The following is a 25011-nucleotide window of genomic DNA, read 5'->3' as shown; positions in this document are numbered from 1 at the left end:
CAGAAATTTTTCTGTAACCTTCCCCAGATTTGTGCCTCGAGACAATCCTGTCTCGGAGGTCTACAGATAATTCCTTTGACTTCATGCTTGGTTTGTGCTCTGACATGAACTGTCAACTGTGGGACCTTATATAGAGAGGTGTGTGCCTTTCCAAATCATGTCCAGTCAACTGAATTTACCACAGGTGGACTCCAATGAAGCTGCAGAAACATCTCAAGGATGATCAGGGAAACAGGATGAACCTGAGCTCAATTTTGAGCTTCATGGCAAAGGCTGTGAATACTTATGTACATGTGCTTTCTCAATTTTTTTTATTTTTAATAAATTTGCAAAAATCTCAAGTAAACTTTTTTCTTGTTGTCATTATGGGGTGTTGTGTGTAGAATTCTGAGGAAAAAAATGAATTTAATCCATTTTGGAATAAGGCTGCAACATAACAAAATGTGGAAAAAGTGATGTGCTGTGAATACTTTCCAGATGCACTGTACACTCATGTATAAGTCGGGCTTTAAATCCAAAAAAATCGATCATAAAAATCAGACCCCGACTTATACACCTGTTCAAAATTAATTTTTTTTTTTTTTTTTTTTTTTTTTTTTTAAAACATCTTCTTGCCTCCTCCAATCTCGCATCAGTTTCTCAGACACATTGAATTTTGTTGCAGCAGCACAGTTACCAATTTCTTTCGCCACTTCAACGACTTTTAATTTCAAACCAGCTTCATAGTTTCTTCTGATTGAACGCTCCATTGTAGATAAGGGATGCTCTTATGATTAAGGTGTATGAAGGAGTGAGATACAAAAAACACAAAACAGTGCAAATGTTGCTACAGAATACTGCGGGTATTACCGTGTGGTCACGTACGTGCAATACATAGAAAAAAAACAAAAAACGGCTGTGTGCTCCGTGGTTACTCTCTCAGGAGGGAGTTAGCACATCGTAAGTATTGGAGCAATAGCATCAGTTTTCCGCATTCGACTTATATGACCGACATTACAAAATACATATTGTAAAATCAAGTCCCGACTTCTCCGCGGAACAACTTAAATGCGAGTATATACAGTAGGTAGAACACTTCCAACAGCACAAAGCAGGCCATTTTATTACATCCAAGGTTCTGAAAACCTCACATAAGAGTCCCCACCACCCAAGTTATTCTTTGAAGAGCTCTTTTAGAAGACTCCTTTGTAAAGTAAGAGGCACACCATGGACCGAAGTTTGGGAGAGTTTAGAACTGCACATACAGTAAGTCCATCCTGCAAGGAATAACTGAGTTAAAGCCATCTGTATAGTTAGAGGGGCATTGCTTGAACTTGTTCTTAAGCCTAAATGCCAACATGTACTCACCTAGAAGAATTCAGTATATGGCTCTGCTTGCTGTTCTTTGGATTTAAAAGCACCACCACACACCTGCAGAAAAGAGATGACACATATAAAGATATTTATCACTGACACCACTGCCTGTTAAAACAAGCTACTAATCACAGGGAAATGAAAACGCAACAGTGCCGCAGGTTACAATACATCAGTGTGTTGATAGGTTAGTTCCTAAAGAAAACAAGCTTATATAGTGCATACACTGCAAGAACACATATCACACTTGTACGTGCAAGATGAACATCTCCTTCCATAACCATGGGCATTAACAGGGTGTTTTAGTGCCAATAACATTGACAGATAGGAAACTGGACAAACTGGTTCAAAAATCATAAACCTGGGTTGTGATGTCCTGTTATTGTGAAACCCCTGCATGGGTTAAACCCTGGACGTCACGTAGATCACGACCAGCAGTGAGTGAGACACACACACACGTGAATAAGGTGCAAAAATATGCTGTCCTTTATTGCAGCATGTGTCAATAAAACAAATATTAATTTAAAAAAATAAATAAAAGTGTCATGCACTTATATCAAAACAGTCAATGAATTAATGAAAGGCAAAGGACAGAGGAAAAATATTTACAAAAGTGCATTTTCCAGGAGTTGAGCAGTAAATAAACAGAAAGAGGCGGCTTCCTTCCTCACCGAGATCATCATTTAAGCCCAGGACGTTGATTAAAAGAAGCAAAGAATCAGATAAGCAAACAGCTCCCCATCTTCTCTTCTCAGTGATCACCTCCATTACTCCTAGTAACTCGGTGGTTTAAACTGCTACCACAAAATCAGCAGGCAAATAAGCCTAAAGACGACCCTCCTAGTGTGCCTGCTGGCACATTTTATACAGCAGTGAGGTTTTCCTAAACAACAAGAAAACCCCCGATTCTCAAAAGAATCGCAAATCCAAGAATGGCAATCACTTTCTGTTCCCTCCGATCTTTGGAGGGATGAAAAATTATGGAGGGTGAGAGCATCCTGGGAAAGTTTTCATTTAATTAAAAAAATATATTTGTACTAAAGTTGTTTCTTTTTGGAGCCGTGACTCCTTTGGTTCTGGTGTTTCAGAAGCGCGTTGTAGGCGCCTTCGTTCATTGTTTTTATCCATGCGGTCTCGTTTTTCTTTTTCTATGGCTGTGTCGTTAGCTAGAAGTCATTTGCTGACGGCGGTGGATTCGCGTGCTGAAGTGACCATGGCGGCGGGTCCGGGCTTGGAGATCTACATTACTAAACGAAGGTTGTATATGCGGTGGTGTGCACGTTCGCATTCGGACGGAGTTTGTATTGTGCACGGCTAGCTTCTGGCCTCTGGCATCCATGCATATATACAACCTGGCGTGTACGCTTTACCTCAAGTTTAGTTCACAGGTTTTGTTGTGTTGTTTAGGCGTCACATACTGACTCTGGGAAGCCACTGGGAGTAACTCATTGTGCATTCATGTGTTATGGGAGTTTTGGGGGCCCCCAGTTTTGACCTTTGCAGTTCTACATTAATTTTGATGTGAATACAAACAGCTAAATAAATGCACACAAAACCACCACTTCTTTGCTGACCAGATTATTTTATATTATCGCTTATAATGCAAGGTCAGTGTTATGTCAGAATTTGGATGATTTAGCTGGCATCATCAATTGTCTAATTCAGTGCGCCTACTTATACAGCTTATGTGAAATTTCTGTCAGAGGAACTAATTTTTCCATGCTCTCCAAACGCATGTGAATGCATCAGCAAGTGATGACTACTAAATTTTTGTATTTTGGTTTTATTTTTTGGAAAACTCCACCCAAAAAAATTTTTTGGTTTGTTACTCTATTCATATACTTCTGTTGATGGCCATTAATAAACCAAGTCCAGAAAAAACTTTTTGTTGTTCTTCTCTCAGCTGCTCCTGTTGGGGGTTGCCACAGCGGATCATCTTGTTCCATATCTTCCTGTCATCTACATCTTCCTCTGTCACACCCATCACCTGCATGTCCTCTCTCACCACATCCATAAACCTTCTCTTAGGCCTTCCTCTTCCCTGGCAGCTCTATCTTTAACACCCTTCTCCCAATATACCCCTCATCTCTCCTCTGCTTATGTCCAAACCAATGCAGTCTCGCCTGTCTGACTGTCTCCAAACCATCCAACTTGAGTTGACCCTCTAATGTCCTCATTTCTAATCCTGTCCATCTCAGTCACACCCAATGCAAATCTTAGCATCTTTAACTCTGCCACCTCCAGCTCTGTCTCCTGCTTTCTGGTCAGTGTCACCGTCTCCAACCCATGTAACACAGCTGGTCTCACTACCGTCCTGTAGACGTTCCCTTTCACTCTTGCTGATACCCGTCTGTCACAAATCACTCCTGACACTCTTCTCCACCCACTCCATCCTGCCTGCTCTCTCTTCTTCACCTCTCTTCCACAATCCCCATTACTCTGTACTGTTGAGCCCAAGTATTTAAACTCATCCACCTTTGCCAACTCTACTCCCTGCATCCTCACCATTCCACTGACCTCCCTCTCATTCACACACATGTATTCTGTCTTGTTCCTACTGACCTTCATTCCTTTCCTCTCATATCTCCATCTCTCCAGGGTCTCCTCAACCTGCTCCCTACTATCGCTACAGATCACGGTGTCATCAGCAAACATCACAGTTCACGGGGACTCCTGTCTAATCTCATCTGTTAATCTGTCAATGACCATTACAAATAAGAAAGGGCTCAGAGCCGATCCCGGATGTAATCCCACCTCCGTCAGTCCCACCACAGACCTCGCCACAGTCACACTTCCCTCTTACATATCCTGTACAACTCTTACGTACTTCTCTGCCACTCCCAATTTCCTCATACAATACCACAGCTCCTCTCTAGGCACTCTGTCATATGAACTCATGGACAAAAATAAAACCCATTCAAAAACAACCAAGCAGTGGCCATTGCCTCCCATTTTTTCCATTGGCTGGGTACTCATCCCAGTAACAGCTTATTTGTTGACTAACATTACAATGTCGGGATCATATTGTGATTGAGTCATTTCTAGCATTCAAGTTGATAAATATTTTGTATGTCTTTATTTCTAAGTTAGACAAAGCAAGGCATGATCCGCTTCATTGAGGAGAACCATGGTGCTTTGATGTTTACCCAACTTAAGACATCCCCAACCGCCCTCCAAAAATTGTTTTAGGGCTGGATATGAAATTTATGGTGAGGGAGTGTGACTGTGTATGAACTTACACAAGCCTATAAGCCATCCAATGCAGGAAGGCCATAAAGTGCCTAAACAAACCAACTGGGGGACGAGTTGTACCCAAGCACTTTCATTTCTAGCCAACTCAGGAAGGGAAAGAAAAACTAATTCTATTGGTCTGAACTATGGCTCTTAACGACTGGTCTTAAATCAGAGGCCATTTTGTACTATGACATCCCATTAGTTTATGCTTTATGGTAAGAATGGTATAAAGGTGGTCACCTTGCCTTTACCTCTTTCTCACCATTTGGGCCATGAAGAGAAGACCATGATGAAGACAACTGTATCTCAGGAGACATATTGAGATAAGAATGTGGCCTGTTGCAATACTTCATTCAAAGGCCATGTGGTAGCAAAGATCAAGCTAGACTGAAGATAAGCTGAGAAATGCCTACAGATGCAATACGCACTGCTACAAAGCTGTAATGGAATGGTCTGCCAATATTCTGCTTCCTTAATATTTTTGGGCATTCTGTTAATAATACAAAATTAAATGTGTAACTTAACGCCTGCTTGCTTCTTCACTCTCTTACAGATGCAGAAGGGGAGAGGAAGTGCTAAAGTACCGGACTACAGAGTGCTAAGTGAATGGGGTTTTAGACATTTTGTTAATGTTGGGATGCCCAGGCACGTATAGTCACCCTGACACAGGTTCAGCACGCAACACACACATTTTATTTACAGCTGGGGAGCACTTTTCTCTGCTCCCCACAGCACAACAAAACACCAACACAGTCCCTTTACTCCTCTACACAGGCTTTGTCATCTTCCTTGTCCTCCCGACTGTTGGATGCTGGTGACTGGCACCTTTTTATAGGGCAACCGGAAGCACTTCAGGTGCACCCAATGAGCTTCTTCCGGCAGCTCTTCCAGGTGTGGTGGAAGTGTTGCCAACTATTGCCCCACAAATGTCCATGTGTCCCCTTGGTGGTGACCACAGGCCCCAACAGGGTTAAGCTTCAATGCTCGTGACTCGTGGCCCCGCTGGAAACCAAGGGGGCTGCCCTCTGTCGGTCCAGGGGAGAAACTGTCCTGGAAATACTCATTCGGGACGCCCTGATTATGGAAGGACCGGGGAGGAGAGAGTAAGGGCCCCAACCAGGCCCGGTTCTACCGGTCGTGCAAAGCGTGCACGCACGAAGGCAGCCGAACATGGAGGGCGGCCGCAGCATCCCTCAACAAAACGCAGGCTCGGCGTGGGGCTTGTCTTTTCCCGTTGAATGTCGGTAACTTGCTTCAAAGAAAAACGGGCAAGACAACACGTGAATTGTGGCAGCTAAAGTACACAGCACATCAATCAAAAGTTTTTGTAGTGTTCAGTGTTTGTTTGTACAATCTTTGTTATTGTTAAAAGCGCAAGTTTAGATAGATAGACAGATAGATAGATATACTTTATCAATCCCAAGGGGAAATTCAATATAATTAAATATAATTATTTAAAATTAAATATAACTTTGGAAGTCGTTTTACGTGTAAATTGGGAGGTAAAAGTATATTAAAGTATTACAAACATAATCGGCACTCGCTTTATATTCGGAATTTTACTGATGAATTAGATAGATAGATAGACAGATACGTTATTAATCCCAAGGGGAAATTCACAATTAATTAAACTTGTTGCCGATTCATTAAATGCGTAAGTCAAGTTTTCTTCTACCTACGAAGAAATTTTCTTTAGACATTAAGGAAAAATTGCGAAAATTGTTAATTTTAAATACACAGTTTAGAAAACGAGTGAAGGTATTATAGGGTGAGGGGATGGATGAAATTAAATGGCACAATGGCGGCTTCAACTCTAGAACCGGGCCTGGCCCCAACCGTCCGTCACAAGGTCTACAGAATAAAGAGTATAAAAGGGGAACACAGTGTCTCTATAGGACCTTACATGATAAAACATTCGTAAAGCACAAACTGAACCAAGACAGGAGTACAACGAAAAATCAAAAGAATGGCAAGTGAAAAAACAGATGATTAGTTTGAGAACCTGCCATGCATCTGTGCATATCCAAGAAGCTTTAAAACAAGAAGAAGGTCAGTTCATCTGAGCAGGTTCACAGACTGCTGCTAAATAATCCTGAGGAACTACAGGGGTAGATATGAAGATAAATATAACAACAGGAGGAGGGTCTACAAATCAAATGCTCATTCATTTAGCTCACGAGAGCGATTTCCAGAAATGACTTACTGAGCAATATTTTAGTTAAAATATGAGACTGGGACGTTGTGAGCACATGACTGGATGACTTGACATGTGGATTGTGTGACACGAGTAACCCAAGATTCTACATGGACGTTTTGGTATCATTTGCTGTTGTCCAGCATGAGTCCCCCATAGACTCCTATTCCATCGTAAACTTTGTTATCAGCGTTGAGCATAAAATCATGACAGTGAAAATGTTTTAAACACAATATGGCAGTGAGTATCATAAAAAGACAGGATTTTTGGGTGGAGAATTCTGTTAAAGGGCGGCATGGTGCCTCGCAGTAAGGAGACCTGGGTTCGCTTCCTGGGTCCTCCCTACATGGAGTTTGCATGTTCTCCCCGTGTCTGCATGGGTTTCTTCCCACAGTCCAAAGACATGCAGGTTAGGTGCATTGGCAATCCTAAATTGTTCCTTGTGTGTGCCCTGCGGTGGGCTGGCATCCTGCCTGGGGTTTGTTTCCTGCCTTGCACCCTGTGTTGGCTGGGATTGGCTCCAGCAGACCCCCGTGACCCTGTAGTTAGGATATAGTGGGTTGGATAATGGATGGATGACTTCTGTTAAATTTTTGGAGCACTGCTTCCTCTGCACTCTGTACCCTCCAGAAGCCACTTTATAAGAAAGTTCTGGAATTATGTAGTTTCTCCACACACAAGAGTTTAATTTAGGAAAAAAAACAAATTCTGCACTAAAACTTGATAGACTTTCTACAAATTAAAAGCAGGAAAGGCTTGAGGACAGGAGAATGTGTTTCTCTACCCTTCTAACTGGCAAATGAAGACTACCCTGTTACTGCCAGGTCAGGAAATGTGGTACAGCAGGCACAAGCCAAGTCCAAGATGACAGGCAACAAGCTATGACAAATGAACTGAATTTTCTTGGCCATCCATTGATGCAAAAAAAAAAAAAAAAAAAACTATCAAAAAGCCTGACTGTATAAGCCCCCCAACCTTAAAGCAGATGAACATGCTTGTTATTTATACCACCCCGCCCCAGATGGAGTCTTGCTATGGTACAATCTCCATAGTGGGTTGCTAGACTTTTTTTATTTAAGCCATTGACCAATCATAAACAACACAGCATGAAAAAAATTACATTAACAACATATGCTGTCAGTGTGAGAAGTGCATCTTCTGTGAATGAGCAATGCAGATTATGAAGGAGGCAAAAATTCACGATAAACCAAAAAACATTTGGGGCAATTAAGAGCACTTATTTGGGATTCCACACTGTAAATACTCCATCAGCAACCCATAATCAGTAATAGGCCTACGCTGGTAGACGGTTAATGAGTTTACAGCAGTGTATGCCTCTTATTAGTGTAAAACCAAAACTTGCTTGCTTTAAATTTTAAGAGTAAACCACAGCATCCTGCGTTGGTAAAATGTAGTCAAGGAGAAGCAAATTAAAATCTTAATTTTAAAAAGGCGCAGGGCTGTGGAGTGGAAGTCAGAAGCAATTACTGGATTACTGGAGCTGAAGTCAGTAAAAATGTACCAACTCTGTCTCTGACTAAATGTAAATTGCAACCAAATTTGTTAATTTCCAATTTCACATGTACAGAATCAATTAAACTATTCTATTAGAATTTTGATAAAAATACTTTTTTTAATTTAAGTTTAGTCTTATGTTTAAAGTTAATCTTTGAAGGCCTTAAAGGTTCACCACCTTTAAGCTCAAACTTTAACAGGTTAGAGTGTTAAGAGATTGCTGGCTGATGCACACTGGCAATAATAATAATAATAATAATACATTTCATTTATATAGCGCCTTTCCCATGATCAAGGCACTTCACAGAGTTTAAGACAGAACAGCAGGGTATACAGTATATAGCATTGTCCTAGACCAGATAAAAAAATAGAGAACAGTAAGATAGTGAATTCAGAGACAAGCTTAATATAATTAATGGTCTCACACACACACAGGTTACATGAGCAACATGACAGAGAAGTAAACAGAGAAGGGTAATAAAGTCAAGTAGAGCTAAAAGCCTTCCTGAACAAATGAGTTTTGAGTTGTTTTTTAAAAGAATTCATGGAGTCAGCTGACCTGATTAATTTTGGTAGGTCATTCCAGAGTCTGGGCGCTATACAGCTGAAGGCCCTGCTGTCACCCATGGAGTGTAGATTAGTGTGGGGCACAACAAGATTACCAGAATCGGAGGACCTTAGTGGGTGGGCAGGCACATAGTGATGGCGAAGGTCACTGATGTAGTTTGGCGCGAGGTTATTTAAGGCTTTGTAGGTTATCAGTAGGATTTTATATTCAATCCTGTAAGACACGAGGAGCCAGTGGAAGCGAAGCAGGATGGCTATGATGTGCTCGCTGCTGCTGGTTCATGTAAGGACTCTTGCAGCCGAGTTTTGAATAAGCTGGAGCTGTGATATAAAACTAGAAGGTGCACCTGCCAGTAGGGAATTACAATAATCGGTGCGGGATGTGATAAAAGCATGGACAAGTTTCTCAGCGTTAGAAAAGAGGAAGGAGCGAACACGGGATACGTTACGGAGGTGAAAGTAAGAAAGTTTCTTAATGTGAATTATGTCTGCGGAATAAGAGAGGGAGGAATCAAAAATGACACCAAGATTCTTTACGGTAGAGGCAGGTCTGATGAGATCACCGCCAAGATGGACTGGGAAGGAGCTCATTTTATTAAGTTGCACTTTGGTCCCAATTTGCAGGAGTTCAGTTTTGTTGCAGTTTAATTTGAAAGAGTTCTGCTCCATCCAGGTTTTAATTTCACTTAGGCAGGTTGTGAGCTGACAAAGCTCTGATGAAGTTCCACTTTTAACATTGAAATAGAGTTGAGTATCATCTGCATAAAGATGATAACCCAGTCCAAAGCTACAAATAATATGGCCAAGGGACATAGTGCCACGTGTCTTGTATATCGTGTGCGTTCAATCAATGTAGTAAACGTAGAAATCTATTTACAAAGTGAGAAGTTGGAGTTGATGGTATCAGAAATTGAGTTGGGAGTCAAAGGATTTGTGTTCCGACTCTACAACCCTGATATAAAGAATACAACATTAAAGAATCTCTAGTTATCACCAATGTTACCTCAAAGGACTAATCTGGAACAAACAGATGTGTCCTCTCACACAGCAACTGATTGGTAAATAGACGAGTAGAACTTTATTTGCCCTCAGGGAAAACTTTGTCTTTTTTCAGAAATTCAACAAATAAATATAAAGAAACAAGCACACACCAAAAAAACTCAAAGGAAAATAAACAGGTGTGGTCTCCCCTCGACCTTCTCGTATACTCAGATATGGGGATGGATATTTGAGGAGTAACCCGCAAGACAATGATAATATTTTTATATTATGTATATTAAAGAACCATCACCAACAAATCAAATCGAACTAATAATATATTGAACAATTATAAAATTAAAGTTGAATAAAACGTTTCTGCAGCTGCATGAATAAAAAATAACAATCCCGGTTAGCGGAAATAGCTCAAAAGTTGATAGAAATCTACGTTTTGTACCGAATACTTATATGCAAAATTTGGTTGACCTAAGTGAAAGCATACTCAAGTTATTGTGTTTACATACAAACACACAAAGACTTAATTCCAAAACCATTTTTGGAATCGGGGAGGTCTAAAACATCAAGATCCATTAATATCTTAAAATGGGATTTTTGGACGATTCCAATATTTTCCCTATACTTTGTATATGAGAAAGTCAGAGAGGTCTAAAACGTCGAGATTCATCAAAATCTCGACATCGAATCTTTGGACGATTCCAGTACTTGTTCCTATACTTTGTATACGAGAAAGTAAAAATAAAAATACAGCAAACTTCCGAGTTGGATAAAAATAAAAAGATCAATACCAGTCCCAGTGAGGCACCATACTGGTGTACTGCTGTTGGTATAAAGGAGACCCAGTCACGTTTCCTCACACACATCTGCCGATTGACTCATTGGCTGAAAACCCTCAGTGTTGGTGTGTCAAAGACAGGATGTGCAGCATTGTTGATAATGGTACTCATTTTGGTCTTGCTGCTCCAGTAAATACCCTGAGGTGGTCAAGATTGCACTGAAACTCTGAGCCTACCTTTTAAAAATTAGCTGGATTCATTTGGCGGACCTCTCTCAAAGTGATGCTACAAGCTCGGCACACCACAGTGTAGAAAATTGAAAGTTGTAGAACATGTAATGGATTACACACAGTAAAGGAACACAGTTTTCTAAGATAAGATCATCAACTCTGCCTTATCTTCTACAGTTCACTTGTGTTATGAGACAAGTTCTGCCTGCCCTTGATGTGGACCCCTAGTACTTGTAGGAGTGCACCACCTCCACTACTACTACTCAACTACTCCCATAATTGTGACTGGACACAGAGGTTCTTTGGTGTGGCGAATGTAAATAACCAACTACTTGATTTTGCTGAAATACCAAAAAACAAAGACAATCCCCCCCAAGAGTCCTCTACTCTGTCTCATCCTTCTTATCTATACACCCCATAAGAGCAGAATCATCTGAGAAATTCTGCAAGTGACCGGACCTGCAGTTAAATTCATAGTCTGAGGTATACAGAGTGAAAAGACAAGGAGACAGGCCTGGTGCTCCAGTGTTGCTCACACAGTCCTTGAGTTTCACAAACTTACAGATAGTCCATTATCCAGGACACTGCAGACTCATCCAGCTGCATATCTCTCAGTTTACCCCTTAACAGGGATGGAGTACATGTGCTAGTGGAAGTATTGAGCGAAGAAAATGGACAGAGAACATTCAGAAACTGAAGCTGTAGCAGATGATAAAGTTGAATGTGATGACACACAAGAACTTTTGCCAAAAAAAGGAGCCGTGTCTGTTGTCTGAAGATACGTTGGTTTTAAAATTTTGGATGTAGACCAAACAATTATTTACTGCAAATGCTGTCATGCTAAAGTTATCGCCGGAGGCAGCAACACGAGCAATTTGCTGCACCACCTTAGCCGCAAACATGCTTTCGTGTACGATGAACATATGGAACTAAGATTGGCACATTCCACGTCCTCAGGTAAAACTGAAAAAGCAAGAAGACACTCGAGTCAGACGCGCTTGCCAAAGGTACTGCCTACAACAAAAAAAGCAAGCGGTGGATCGAGAAAACCAATGCCATTACAATCCATATAGTGAATGTGTCAGTGGACAGAGATTGGTAACATTAACAAAGTGTAGTTGGTTTACAAAAAATATTTACTATTTATTTCTTTTCTAAGACATGTTCAGTGCAATACAACTTTTGACAAGCACCTCAGGATATTTTACTAAGTCTAAGTACCTCTTTGGATGGTTGAAAATATGTTGTCAAAATTTTAGTTTAAGTTGTTTGCAAAATTTGTTCAATAAAAAAGTTCTATATTTTGACTGCAGCTGTCCTGCAATGTGATTCCTTCTCATTCATAGATAGATAGATAGAGAGATAGAGAGATAGATACTTTCTTAATCCCAAGGGGAGATTCCCATACTCCAGCAGCAGCATACTGATACAAAAAACAATATTAAAGAGTGATAACAATGCAGGTAAAAACAGACAATAACTTTGTATAATGTTAACGTTTATCCCCCAAGGGGGTGGAATTGAAGAGTCACATAGTGTGGTGGAGGAACGATCTCCTCAGTCTGTCAGTGGAGCAGGACGGTGACAGCAGTCTGTCGCTGAAGCTGCTCCTCTGTCTGGAGATGATCCTGTTCAGTGGATGCAGTGGATTCTCCATGATTGACAGGAGTCTGCTAAGCGCCCGTCACTCTGCCACAGATGTCAAGCTGTCCAGCTCCATGCCAACAATAGAGCCTGCCTTCCTCACCAGTTTCTCCAGGCGTGAGGCATCCCTCTTCTTTATGCTGCCTCCCCAGCACACCACTGCGTAGAAGAGGGCGCTCGCCACAACCGTCAGATAGAACATCTGCAGCATCTTATTGCAGATGTTGAAGGATGCCAGCCTTCTAAGGAAGTATAACCGGCTCTGTCCTTTCTTGCACAGAGCATCAGTATTGGCAGTCCAGTCTAATTTATCATCCAGCTGCACTCCCAGGTATTTATTGGTCTGTACCCTCAACACACAGTCACCTCTGATGATCATGGGGTCCATGAGGGGCCTGGTCCTCCTAAAATCCACCACCAGCTCCTTGGTTTTGCTGGAGTTCAGTTGTAGGTGGTTTGAGTCGCACCATTTAACAAAGTCCTTGATTAAGTTCCTATACTCCTCCTCCTGCCCACTCCTGATGCAGCCCATGATAGCAGTGTCGTCAGCGAACTTTTGCACGTGGCAGGACTCTGAGTTGTATTGGAAGTCTGATGTATATAGGCTGAACAGGACCAGAGAAAGTACAGTCCCCTGCGGCGCTCCTGTGTTGCTGACGACAATGTCAGACCTGCAGTTCCCGAGACGCACATACTGAGGTCCGTCTTTAAGATAGTCCACGATCCATGCCACCAGGTATGAATCTACTCCCATCTCTGTCAGCTTGTCCCTAAGGAGCAGAGGTTGGATTGTGCTGGATTGTGCCACCCCCTTGAAAACTACCACTTTATGGGGCCATGCCAACCTGTATTAATACTTGTGTGCACATTGAAATATTTTTTTGTACAATGTACAATTCTCATAACAGTGGAAATAGTTATTCTTAGCCAGTCTACTGCAGAAATTGCAATGGAAAATGGGGTTAACAGCCACTCATGCAGGGGAAAAAAATACCATTGAATACCGTGAAACCGGAATCATTTTGAAAAATACCGTGATATAGAATTTTGGTCATACCGCCCAGCACTACCATCCAACAAACATAATCCTCACAGTGATGCCAACTTAATGAAGCAGATGGATAATTGCATCTTCCACTCAATCTTTGTCCACTAGGCAGTGGGTCCAGGTGGTCTGTCAATCTTTCCAAGGCTCTGAAAATGTCATTGGATTAACATTCTGCCAAGTGATAATTGCAAAGTTTCAGTCATTAGCTACTATTAGCGTTCGATTTTTTTTTTTTTTTTTTTTTAAAAAGAACAAATATTAGTTTCAATCAAAAGCATGAACACATCTGGATGATGTGAAATGTTTGAATGCTGGTTGCATTATTTTTAATTATACAGAGTGTGTGTGTGTGTCTTTGTTGCTATTGCATTATTGTCAACTGCTCTGAAGAGACAGGCAAGTAAGAGTTTAACTGTATTGTGTTCACGACAGCAAGTTTGAAAAAATAGCACGTAGCATCTCCAGTTGAACTGCTTCAATATTCAGAAACTCCTTATACTTTATTAGACCTGAAAGCATTACTCAAATTTTTATTACCCTTGCCCAGAAAGTCGTCGCCAGAGAACTCAACAGGCTAAACAAGCAAACCCATTCTAGACATCTTCCACAATGCACGTTTATTGATGTTCCCACCCACCTTGCAGGAAAAGGAAACCTAAAAAACAAAACACCAAGTGTAGTGTTCAAAACACAGGATGTGAAGGGAAGGAAGCCTGGAGATGCAGCCACTCCTGTTGTGTGGGCTTTAAAAGTCATGCCACAGCCACGTTGCACATTTCACCTGAGATGACATTAAGCCAATGTTTCAATCCCAAGCCTCAACCAAATCACGACAAAACAGGAGAGCATTATTGACATTTTTCCATTTTCTTTCTAGGAACATGAGCAACTTAATTGCTCAAGTGGTGGGGGATTGTACTTATAACCCTAACTTGTTTAACATGGAGACATCCAGGCGGAGTGGTGGCTCTGAGGCTAGGAATCTGCACTGGCAATCGGAAGGTTGCCGGTTCGAATCCCATAAATGCCAATAGGGACTCTGCTCTGTTGGGCCCTTGAGCAAGTCCCTTAACCTGCAATTGCTAAGCACTTTGCATTTATATAGCTCTTTTCTCACTACTCAAGGAATTATTACTTATTATTAACCAATAGAGCAATGATTCTTAACCTTTTTTTGAGTCACGGACCCCGTTAAAAAAAAAAAAAAAAAAATTTGATGAAAGCTGTGGACTCCCATCCCCAGAAAAATTCACATAAACACAACTTTGCATGCAATGAATATAATGTACTGTATTTATGAAAGATAGATAGATAGATAGAGAAAGGCACTATATGACAGACAGACAGACAGATAGATAGATAGATAGATAGATAGATAGATAGATAGATAGATAGATAGACTATTAATCCCAATGGGAAATTCACATTCTCCAGCAGCAGCATACTGATACAATAAATAATATTAAAGAATGATAATAATGCAGGTGAAAAACAGACAATAACTATGTATAATGTTAAATGTTAACGTTTACCCGTACAGGGGGTCCTCGAGTTACAACGTCTCGACATACGACGTTTCGAGTTTACAGCGCTCACTCCCATAAAAACTTAAATGTGGGCGAACTAGTCTGGTTGCGTGCGGCGGAAGTATGCGGCGTTTAAGTGAGGGAGTTGGCAAACTAGTTTGGTGGCGCGCGGCACAAGTGTTCCATTTGTGTTACTTTGTTTGGTGACTCTTTGGCCCTTATCATGGCTTCTAAACGAAAGTCAAGAGTCTTCAGATGGTAGTGCTTCGAAGAAGAGGAAAGCCATCATGATGAAAGTGATATTAGACATTGTAAACCAATCAGAAGGAATAAATGTAAGGAATTTTTTTTACACTCATTTTTGTCATTTTTTCTGTTACTACAGTACAGTATACAGTACAGGATATCATTATTTCCTTTTTCTGTGGCTTAGTTGTGTTTTTATGTTCTAGATTAAGATTTTGCAAATGTGTTAGGATAGGTAAGTGACTTAGGGTAGGGTGTGTTTAGACTTACACCAAAATTCGGGTTACATCACTGTTGTAGGAACGGAGCTATGTCGTAACCCGAGGACCCGCTGAATTATTAAACTTTGTGCTGTAAGCAGTAGCAGGGTGCATTTACTTTCATTTCTTTCAATGGGAAACGGTTGGTTGGGACAATTAGGGGGAGCTATATGGTGACTGCTATATTTTTCTCGCTGTTTATTTTTCTCTCGAGTATGTAATTCATGCATTAGGCTTAAGAGATTATTTTTCTAGCAAGTATTTATCAGGAGTGATTTGTTACAGACAGGTACCAGCAACAGTGAAAAGGAAGATCTACAAGACGGTAGTGAGACCAGCTGTGTTATATGGGTTGGAGACGGTGGCACTGACCAGAAAGCAGGAGACAGAGCTGGAGGTGGCAGAGTTAAAGATGTTAAGATTTGCATTGAGTGTGACGAGGATGGACAGGAATAGAAATGAGGACATTAGAGGGTCAGCTCAAATTGGATGGTTGGGAGACAAAGGCAGAGAGGTGAGATTGTGTTGGTGTGGACATGTGCAGAGGAGAGATGCTGGGTATATTGGGAGAAGGGTGCTAAGGATAGAGCTGCCAAGCAAGAAGAAAAAGGGAAGGCCTAAGAGAAGGTTTATGGATGTGGTGAGACAGGACATGCAGGTGATGGAACAAGATGTAGAGGACTGGAAGATATGGAACAGGATGATCCACTGTGGCCACCCGTAACAGGAGCAACCGAAAGAAGAAGAGGGCTATTGTTATTAGTGAACATCTGTCCTTTCCTGACAGGAGCGACTATCGGACATGTAAAAGAGGAACCTTCTGAATATAAAACATACAACTTGAACTTGCCTCTGTTTTATTTCCTTTTATTTGGAAACAAAACTATAACTTGAAGAAACCAATTAAAACATCACACCTTTGAAAATAAGCCACGAAACAGATTTCAAGCTTTAAAATCAGAGCTTTTAAATTATATATCAATTCAGGGATTTCCCATTTGGTAGAGTAAGGATAAATAAATCTTATTTTGTACAGAACACCCTTTATTAAATCTGGAACAAAGGAAGTACCCGGTCTGTTTACCAAGCCCACAAACACAGCGGTCAACGCTCAAAGTGCGGCCAACTGAAAATATAACTGGAGAGAGTTAGATTACACCAAAAAACCAGCAGCTCACCCTCACCAAACTGAGTGTATATTTAAAGTCGGCACCTGTTCGCTCCATCACCGAGTTAGGGTTCTAAACTGACTTGAGATTTCACCACTTGACCCTTGACCCACAGGGCACAAAACTAAATTGAGAGATCACACGAGTCAACAACTGCAACTTCCAATTTCAGGAGAGAACAGAGAAACGGGTTATTCTTAGAAAGAGAAACCAATATAAACTGGGAGCAGGATGGTCTCCCGTTACATCACTGTTGTGAGGGGAATTAAACGCTTGCCCTCCTAACTTGGGTTACGATGTTCCAATTGGCCACAAGATAATATGAGCTGTAATGCCATTAACCCAAAATAGAACTAAAGCAGAAACTAACATGTCACAAGGATGAAGGAATTATAAAGCGGGAGTTCAAAGAGAGCCACTGCAGCGGGACACTTCTTTAAAAATGATGAGAACGGGGGGGGGAGGGGGGCACCCACTCCAAGTGCCTTTTTTTTTTTTTTTTTAAAACCCAAGTCATGCCCTCTGAACCTGTTTGAAAGCCACTCCATTAGCGGTGATTTCTGACTAAAAGGCGTCCCTTAGATGGAGAAGTTCCAATCCTGCCTTCATTCAAAACCCAATTTTGTATGCAAGTCGGAACTTCCACTGAAAAGGTCCGTTAGTGGAAATATCAACCAAAATTCATAATACTTCACATGAAAAATGTTTTAAACCTAAAAACAACAGTAAAGCAATGTTGTTGTGCTTTGAAATACAAAATAAATTATTTAAACTGAACTGAACCACAGGTATGTTACATGGTGTGTCAACCTTATGTGTAAGCACCCCACAGAGTGTGAAAGGGGGTGTAATGAGGGCACGGAAACCCACCACTGGCAGATGGTTGATGAATTGGCATATGTAATGGGATAGAAATTGGTGTTTTTGAAGAAAAGGACATTTCTGTGTGGTGCTTTTAGAGAAACCCCACGTAAGTAATAAATGTAAGAAAGTCAATAGATGAAGGGGCAATAGGCACCCCTCGTTTGAGACGGAGATGATAAGTGAAAAGGCACATTTCCTGAATAATTCTGTTACAGGTTTTTGTTGGTAGCTTGTGACGATGCGGGTTCGCTCTACGCTCCCTCTCTCTCGCACCGGCTATTCTCTCCCTGCTTCCTGCCCCCTTCGTCTCTTTTCTTTTTTTCTCCCTCCCCGCCACTAGCCGCCTCGCGCTTCTATATATGACGGGGACGTGGATCAGCTGTGGCAATCAGCAGCTACCGGGAACAATAACGGATGCGGACAACTCCTCACCTGTGCACTTAAGCGAGGTTAGCCCACATCACGAATTCTCCGGGAACCAATCCGCCACACACAAACCACGCCCCCTCGCTAAACCGTGAGTGCAGTGATTATTTCTTTAAAAAGTGGCCTTGTTAACTTGAGCTGTGGAGCGCTACACCACATAGCTGTGTATACCTCTCGTCTCGCACAAGAGTCACTTGCTTTGAAGATCAAACTCCTTTGATTTGTATCTCTTCAATAGACAGTATTGTGATAACAGAACTGCCTGCTTCCTTAGAAAATGTCTGTATTTACTTGGTTTGAAAATTAACTTGTTCTGGAGACAATGGTCACTAATCAGCATACACTGGTGTATGTACTTCTTGACAGTTAGCAACAATAATATTGTTTAACCAATGACAATGTGCATACATTATTGTTAAGAAAAGGAAATTAGTACCTACCATTGTTTAACCAATCGTCATGTTGACATCAAAGCAGTTCTATACCTCCGGGCAAATCAGAATAAAAAGAAATTATTCTCGGACTCCCCTAACTGCTGCCTGCTCTTTTTTACACTTTTGGCACCTTACTGCGGTGGCTACACCCTGTAGCAACAGTGGAGTGTACCTGTCTCAGGTTAAACTACGCCTAAGGCCTGTAACTCATACAGTATGAGGCGCAGTGCCGCGTAACAAGGGTACCAGAGTTGAAGTGCTGGCTACACCCTGCGGGCATTATAGTACAGTGGAACCTCGGGTCACGACAGTAATTCGTTCCAAAAACCTGGTCGTAACCAGATTTGCGTGACCTGAAGTAATTTCCCCCATAGGACTGTATGTAAATACAATTAATCCGTTCCAGACCGTACGAACTGTATGTACATATATATTTTTTTAAAAGATTTTTAAGCACAAAAATAGTTAATTATACCATAGAATGCACAGTGTAATAGTAAACTAAATGTAAAAACATTGAATAACATGAACAGAGAAAACTAACATTTGCAAGAGTTCACACTATAGCCTTACGAACCACTTGCTGCAAATACTTTTTTAACGGGTTTTAAGCATAGGAAGAAAAATGAACATTTGAAAAATCTGTAATTTATACAAAAATGAACCATAAACAACCAAGAAAACTAACCTTGCATGAGTCGAGTTCTGGCATGAAGGAAGTGAGCAGGAAGCTGGGTGGAGAGGAGGTTACAGTTTTGAGGTAAAGTCCCTCTGCGCGATGCACGTCTGACCGAAAACAATGTACTAAACAGGGAGAGACTGAACATGTGCGTAAATCACTGGCGTGTACAAACCGGAAGGGAAACTGGCTTGTTCGTCACCCGAGTGTGTGGTCGTCAACAGATGCAAAAGTTTGGCGAACTTTTTGGTCGTAACCCGATCTGTACGTGTTCAGAGACATTCGTGAACCGAGGTTCCAGTGTGTGTGTGTGTATATTATATATATATATATATATATATATATATATATATATATATATATATATATATATATACACACACACACACACACACACACACAGTAATCCCTCCTCTATCGCGGGGGTTGCGTTCCAGACAACCCCCCCCCCCCCCCCCCGCGAAAGGTGAAAATCCGCTAAGTAGAAGCCATATGTTTATATGGTTATTTTTCTATTGTCATGCTTGGGTCACAGATTTGCACAGAAACACAGGAGGTTGTAGAGAGACAGGAACTTTATTCAAACGCTGCAAACAAACATTTGTCTCTTTTTCAAAAGTTTAAACTGTGCTCCATGACAAGACAGAGATGACAGTTCCATCTCACAATTAAAAGAATGCAAACATATCTTCCTCTTCAAAGGAGTGCGCGTCAGGAGGATAGAATGTCAGAGAGATAGAGAGAAAAGCAAACAATCAAAATCAATAGGGCTGTTTGGCTTTTAAGTATGCGAAGCACCGCCGGACAACGCAGCTGCTAGGAAGGGAGCAATGTGAAGGTAGCCTTTCAGCATTTTTTTTTTTAGAGGAGCGTCCGTATTGTCTAGTGGTGCGATCAGCCCCCCTGCTCACACCCCCTCCGTCAGGAGCACATAATGTCAGAGAGAGTGAGAGAGAGAGAGATGGAAAAACAAACAATTAAAAATCAATACATGCCGTTTGAGCTTTTAAGTATGCGAAGCACCATGCAGGAAGCATATCGCTTGACAAAACAGCCACTTTTAAGCCCAGCAAGGAAGAGATCAATGTGAAGGTAATCTTTCAGTGTTTTTTGAGGAGTGGCCGTATCTTCTAGGGGTGCGAACAGCCCCTGTGCTCACAATATATTTGAGGAGTTTTATTTAATACGTAATATATGCTCTGATTGGGTAGCTTCTCAGCCATCTGCCAATAGCGTCCCTTGTATGAAATCAACTGGGCAAACCAACTGAGGAAGCATGTACCAGAAATTAAAAGACCCATTGTCCACAGAAATCCGCGAACCAGCAAAAAATCTGCGATATATATTTAAATATGCTTGCATATAAAATCCGCGATAGAGTGAAGCCGCGAAAGTTGAAGCGCGATATCTATCTATATCTATATCTATATATCTCTATCTCTATCTCTATCTCTATATATATATATATAAATATATATATATATATATACACACACATTGCGATATGTGGCCGGCCGTTCATCCCGGCCAATACCCCCAGGCCGCCGGGTGGAGCCCTCCCTGCAGCATGGAGGTGCCCCGAATGCCAGCAGGGAATTCTGGACAATGCAGTTTTTATCCCCAACCCTGCTGGATGCCGTGGGGGCCGCTGCAGAGAGGAACAAGGATTATTTGCCCTACACCCCGGAAGTACATTCAAGTCACATGGACAGGAGGAATGACGTGCTTCCGGGGTGAAGAAGAAAGGATTTTTATCTGACTCAGAAGTATTCCAGGTCATGTGGACAGAGAGGGCAAAACACTTCCGGGTCAAGGACTATAAAAAGAACTGTGAAACACCAGAGCATTGAGCTGAGCTGGGTGGAAGGGTAGCAACGCATATGGGAGTGGAGGATTGTATTGATTGATTGTTATTAATTATTGATTTATTATATGAGTATTGTAGAGTGTAGGTGCTTTGTGCACTTTATTATTGTCCAAATAAATAAATGGACTTTTACCTGGTGTCTGAAGAAGGTCAGAGGGGTTCAAGGGGTCGAGAGGACCACAAACTGTCACAACATATATATACACATATACATATATATATATATATATATATATATATACACACATCTAGATACACACAGGGTGGTCCAGATCTAATTATGCAACTGTTTGACTGACAACCGTCTCCCCGCCATTTTGGAATGCAGGGCAGGTGCTGCCATCTATTGGCAACAAAAAGAATTTTAAGTGAAATCTCTATGTGCAGGGCAGGTGCTTTGAATTCTCTATGTAATAAACTTAATAAATTATAGCGTAATAAAAATTGCATAATTAGATCTGGACCACCCTAAATATAAAAATACTTTTTAAAAGCCATGCTTATATTAAGTTAAAAAGTGTACAGGGGGTCCTCGAGTAACGACACAGTTCCGTTCCTATAACAGTGATGTAACCTGAATTTTGGTGCAAGTCGAAACACACCCTAGCTTGAGTCACTTACTAATCCTAACACACAATCATAATCTAGAACATAAAAACACAACTAAGCCACAGAAAAAGGAAAAGGACATAAATATACTGTACTGTAGTAACAGGAAAAAATGACAAAAATGAGTGTAAAAAAAAAAAAATTCCTTGTGATCTCTTTACAATGTCTAATTTCACTTCCATCGTGATGGCTTTCCTCTTCTTTGAAGCACTACCATCTGAAGACGCCGACTTTCATTTAGGAGCCATAAGGGCCAAAAAGTCACCAAAAAAGGCACCACAAATGGAACACTTGTGCCGCACGCCACCAAACTAATTCGCCAATTCCCTCACTCAAACACCGCACACTTCCGCCGTGCGCAACCAAACTAGTTCGCTCACATAGTTTGTACGGACGACGCTAACGCCGTAAGCTGAAACACTCACATCTCATTTTTTTTTTTTTTTTTTAAAAATGGGAGTGAGCGTTGTAAACTCGAAACGTAGTATGTTGAGACGTTATAACTCGAGGATCCATGTACTAAAAACTAAAAAATAACTCTCTCAAACATCACTCATAAAAATAAATTTGCAGGCGCTTTTTGAATGTTGATTGATGAAAAGCACCCACGCTTTAATTTTATGAGTAATGTATGAGAGGCTTATTAATAAATAAATACATAAATAAATCCAACAAGAACACAAATAGGACCACAATGGTATCAATAACATTTATTTAACTCAAGTTCAGGACTCACCCTCAGTAGTCAAAGTGCAGAATTAAGACGCTCAAAAGGGGTATACATGGTTAATGTTTGCATTTAGAGGAACACATCTCAAAAAAAATGGAACTGAAATCAGCAGATTTTGAAAAGGATAGTCATGATGTCATCCAGTCCTGCGCTCAAATGGATGTGACAGGAAAGGCCGCGTTGCTTTTACATCCCCACTGCTACAGCACAGCCTGTTAAATTAACTCAATAAAAGCAACCATGCACTTCCAAAAAGACACTTGACTGAAAACGGGACCCGTTTTAGAGAAGACTGGAGGAGTCTGGAGCTCAGGCTGCACTTGACATTACACAGAACTCATTTGTCGTAGTGAGATTCATTTGTGTCCTGTAACTGGCACCACTTTAACACACACCCTTCTGTACAACAGGAAAGCAAAATTGATATTAAGCTGGGCCTCTGGGAGCTCTGCAAATTCAGAAGGGGAAAGAAAAACAAAAACAGACAGATACTCACCAGTGGCTCCACCACAAAGATAAAAAGAAAATTACGGCTGGTTTTAAAAACACACCCAGCATTCAGACTAAAAAAGCAAACAAGGGACAACTCTTGTCCCTTATGTTTTGAAGAACAGTGAAATGACATACAGTAACGCACTAAGGAGGAACAGTACTATGTGAAAAAATTAAAATATACTATTAATGCCATAAAGAAATAGAAAAGCAAGCACTCAAGCCCTTGGACCAGATGTATCAGTAAATAAAGTAAAAGTCCAAAAAGAAAAGAGGCATCTGGGGTTTCCTTCTTAAGTTTTCCCTGCCATCTGACCATCATAATATTATTTCTCTGGTGTCTGTCCGTGCTCGATATAAACAATGGGTGCAACAACTACTATATCCCTCCACAAGAATAGCGAAGAGTGTGTTCCTGGCAGAGTTCTGGTCTTAGGCTTACCTTCAACTCTTCAATTCTTCAATGTGACCAATCATCGTCTGTGGTATCTGACTGTTTATTCGCTGTACACTTTGTTACTGACCGACACTGCATTATGACACTACCATATTACATTTTTCCTTCACTTCAACATAAACCTCCCAATAAAATGAAAAGACACATACAACGTAGCTGCGACCAACAGAAACGGTCTCACCGGCTTACATACTCACACCAATGCACAGAAGCAGAAACCTCACAGGTGGCATTGCAGTGGTAGTGCTGCTGCTTTGCAGTAAGGAGATTGTGGGTTTGCTTCCCGGGTCCTCCCTGTGTGGAGAGCGCTTTGAATTGTGAGAAAAGCACAATATAAATGTAAAGAATTATTATCATTACATCGACATCACACCAGACCAACCAGAACAGGCGAGATGCCTTAGAACAACAAAGACAACGTACAACAAACCACAGAGCGACATTATCCAAAGATCAGCGGCAGCAAGTCTCACACCTCGACAGTGAACGAAAAATGAATCACACAAACCACCTTTCTGAAGAGCAGCAGCAAACTGCCAGACAACAAGAAACATTACAACGGGAAAAACTACAGGGACTCCATAACACTGACAACTCAAAACCAGATATTCCCTTTATATTACGGTGTAAGCAATTCCCTGTTCGTTCAGCATATTGTACGACTATCACCAAGTCACAATGACAATCGTTTAATAACATCGGAGTTTATTTGCCAGACCCGGTTTTTACCCATAGCTACATTTTCCTGAGTTACACTGAAACCCAGGTTAAAAACATGCAGGTACTTGCGGGTTACACACAGAGGAATATTTTCGCTGATAGTAACGTTTATGCAACAAATTGAGATTTCCAACAATTATTAAAGATGTCGGTATACTACACTACCTGATGACCACACTTCACCCCTACTGACTTACGTGTGCCCTGAATTTCCTTTCTTATCCAATATGTTCTGTTAACCTGTTCACGTTACAGTTTGTCTTGTAAATATTCATGCTGCTGAAACAGACTATAATAACATCCCATACTAGTCATGTGACTATTCTAATACGGAGTCCAGTGGTGTAGTGGTATCATGCAAGATTCCCATTCTTGCGACCTGGGTTCGATTCCCGGCTGGTGCACCACATTTATGCGGAGTGGTGGCTCTGAGGCTAGGGATCTGCATTGGCAATCGGAAGGTTGTCGGTTCGAATCCTGTAAAATGCCAAAAGGGACTCTGCTCTGTTGGGCCCTTGAGCAAAGCCCTTAACCTGCAATTGCTGAGCACTTTGTATTTATATAGCGCTTTTCTCACTACTCAAAGAATTATTATATTATTAAGTCACTACTTATTAAAATAACCTTTTTTTACTGTAACGTGTGATGTTCTTCCCTCCCTCATTACCATTTCATTAACGCTTTATTTATTCTTGCGAAATTTTCGCAAGGACGATTTGCTAGTCTTTATATATTTTTTTTAATACTCTAAAGATGCTACTAATCTACTAAATAAAGTATCTCAAACATTATGGAGGGCAAAGACATAGTTCCTTGATTTACACCTCTGTTTGAAATAACAAATCAAACATTTCAGACATGATTGAGGTGCACATTTTGGTCACACTGTGTAGGAAGGGAAACACTTTCTAATTTCTGGGTACCATAATGTTTGTGACAATTGGAGTCACAGGTGTTTGTGATTCCTCAGGTGGG

At 41.0% G+C, this 25011-nt stretch overlaps 1 protein-coding gene and 1 non-coding gene across 3 annotated transcripts in view; one reads left to right on the top strand and one right to left on the bottom strand.

Moving 5' to 3' along the window:
• wdr62 (WD repeat domain 62) overlaps window positions 1–25011 on the bottom strand; it is a 242829-nt gene that overhangs the window by 148610 nt on the left and 69208 nt on the right. For both annotated transcript variants that reach the window (XM_028795560.2, XM_051933967.1), the window contains exon 3: window positions 1348–1410. In XM_028795560.2, coding sequence (XP_028651393.1) covers window positions 1348–1410 — 63 coding nt within the window. The remainder of the gene's footprint in view (window positions 1–1347; window positions 1411–25011) is intronic.
• Window positions 24371–24440, top strand: trnar-ccu (transfer RNA arginine (anticodon CCU)). Its single transcript has one exon. It is a non-coding gene; the product is annotated as a tRNA-Gly (tRNA).

This window comes from Erpetoichthys calabaricus, chromosome 1, assembly GCF_900747795.2.
Source record: "Erpetoichthys calabaricus chromosome 1, fErpCal1.3, whole genome shotgun sequence".
Taxonomy (NCBI): domain Eukaryota; kingdom Metazoa; phylum Chordata; class Cladistia; order Polypteriformes; family Polypteridae; genus Erpetoichthys; species Erpetoichthys calabaricus.
This window is presented reverse-complemented; position numbering and strand designations above follow the sequence as displayed.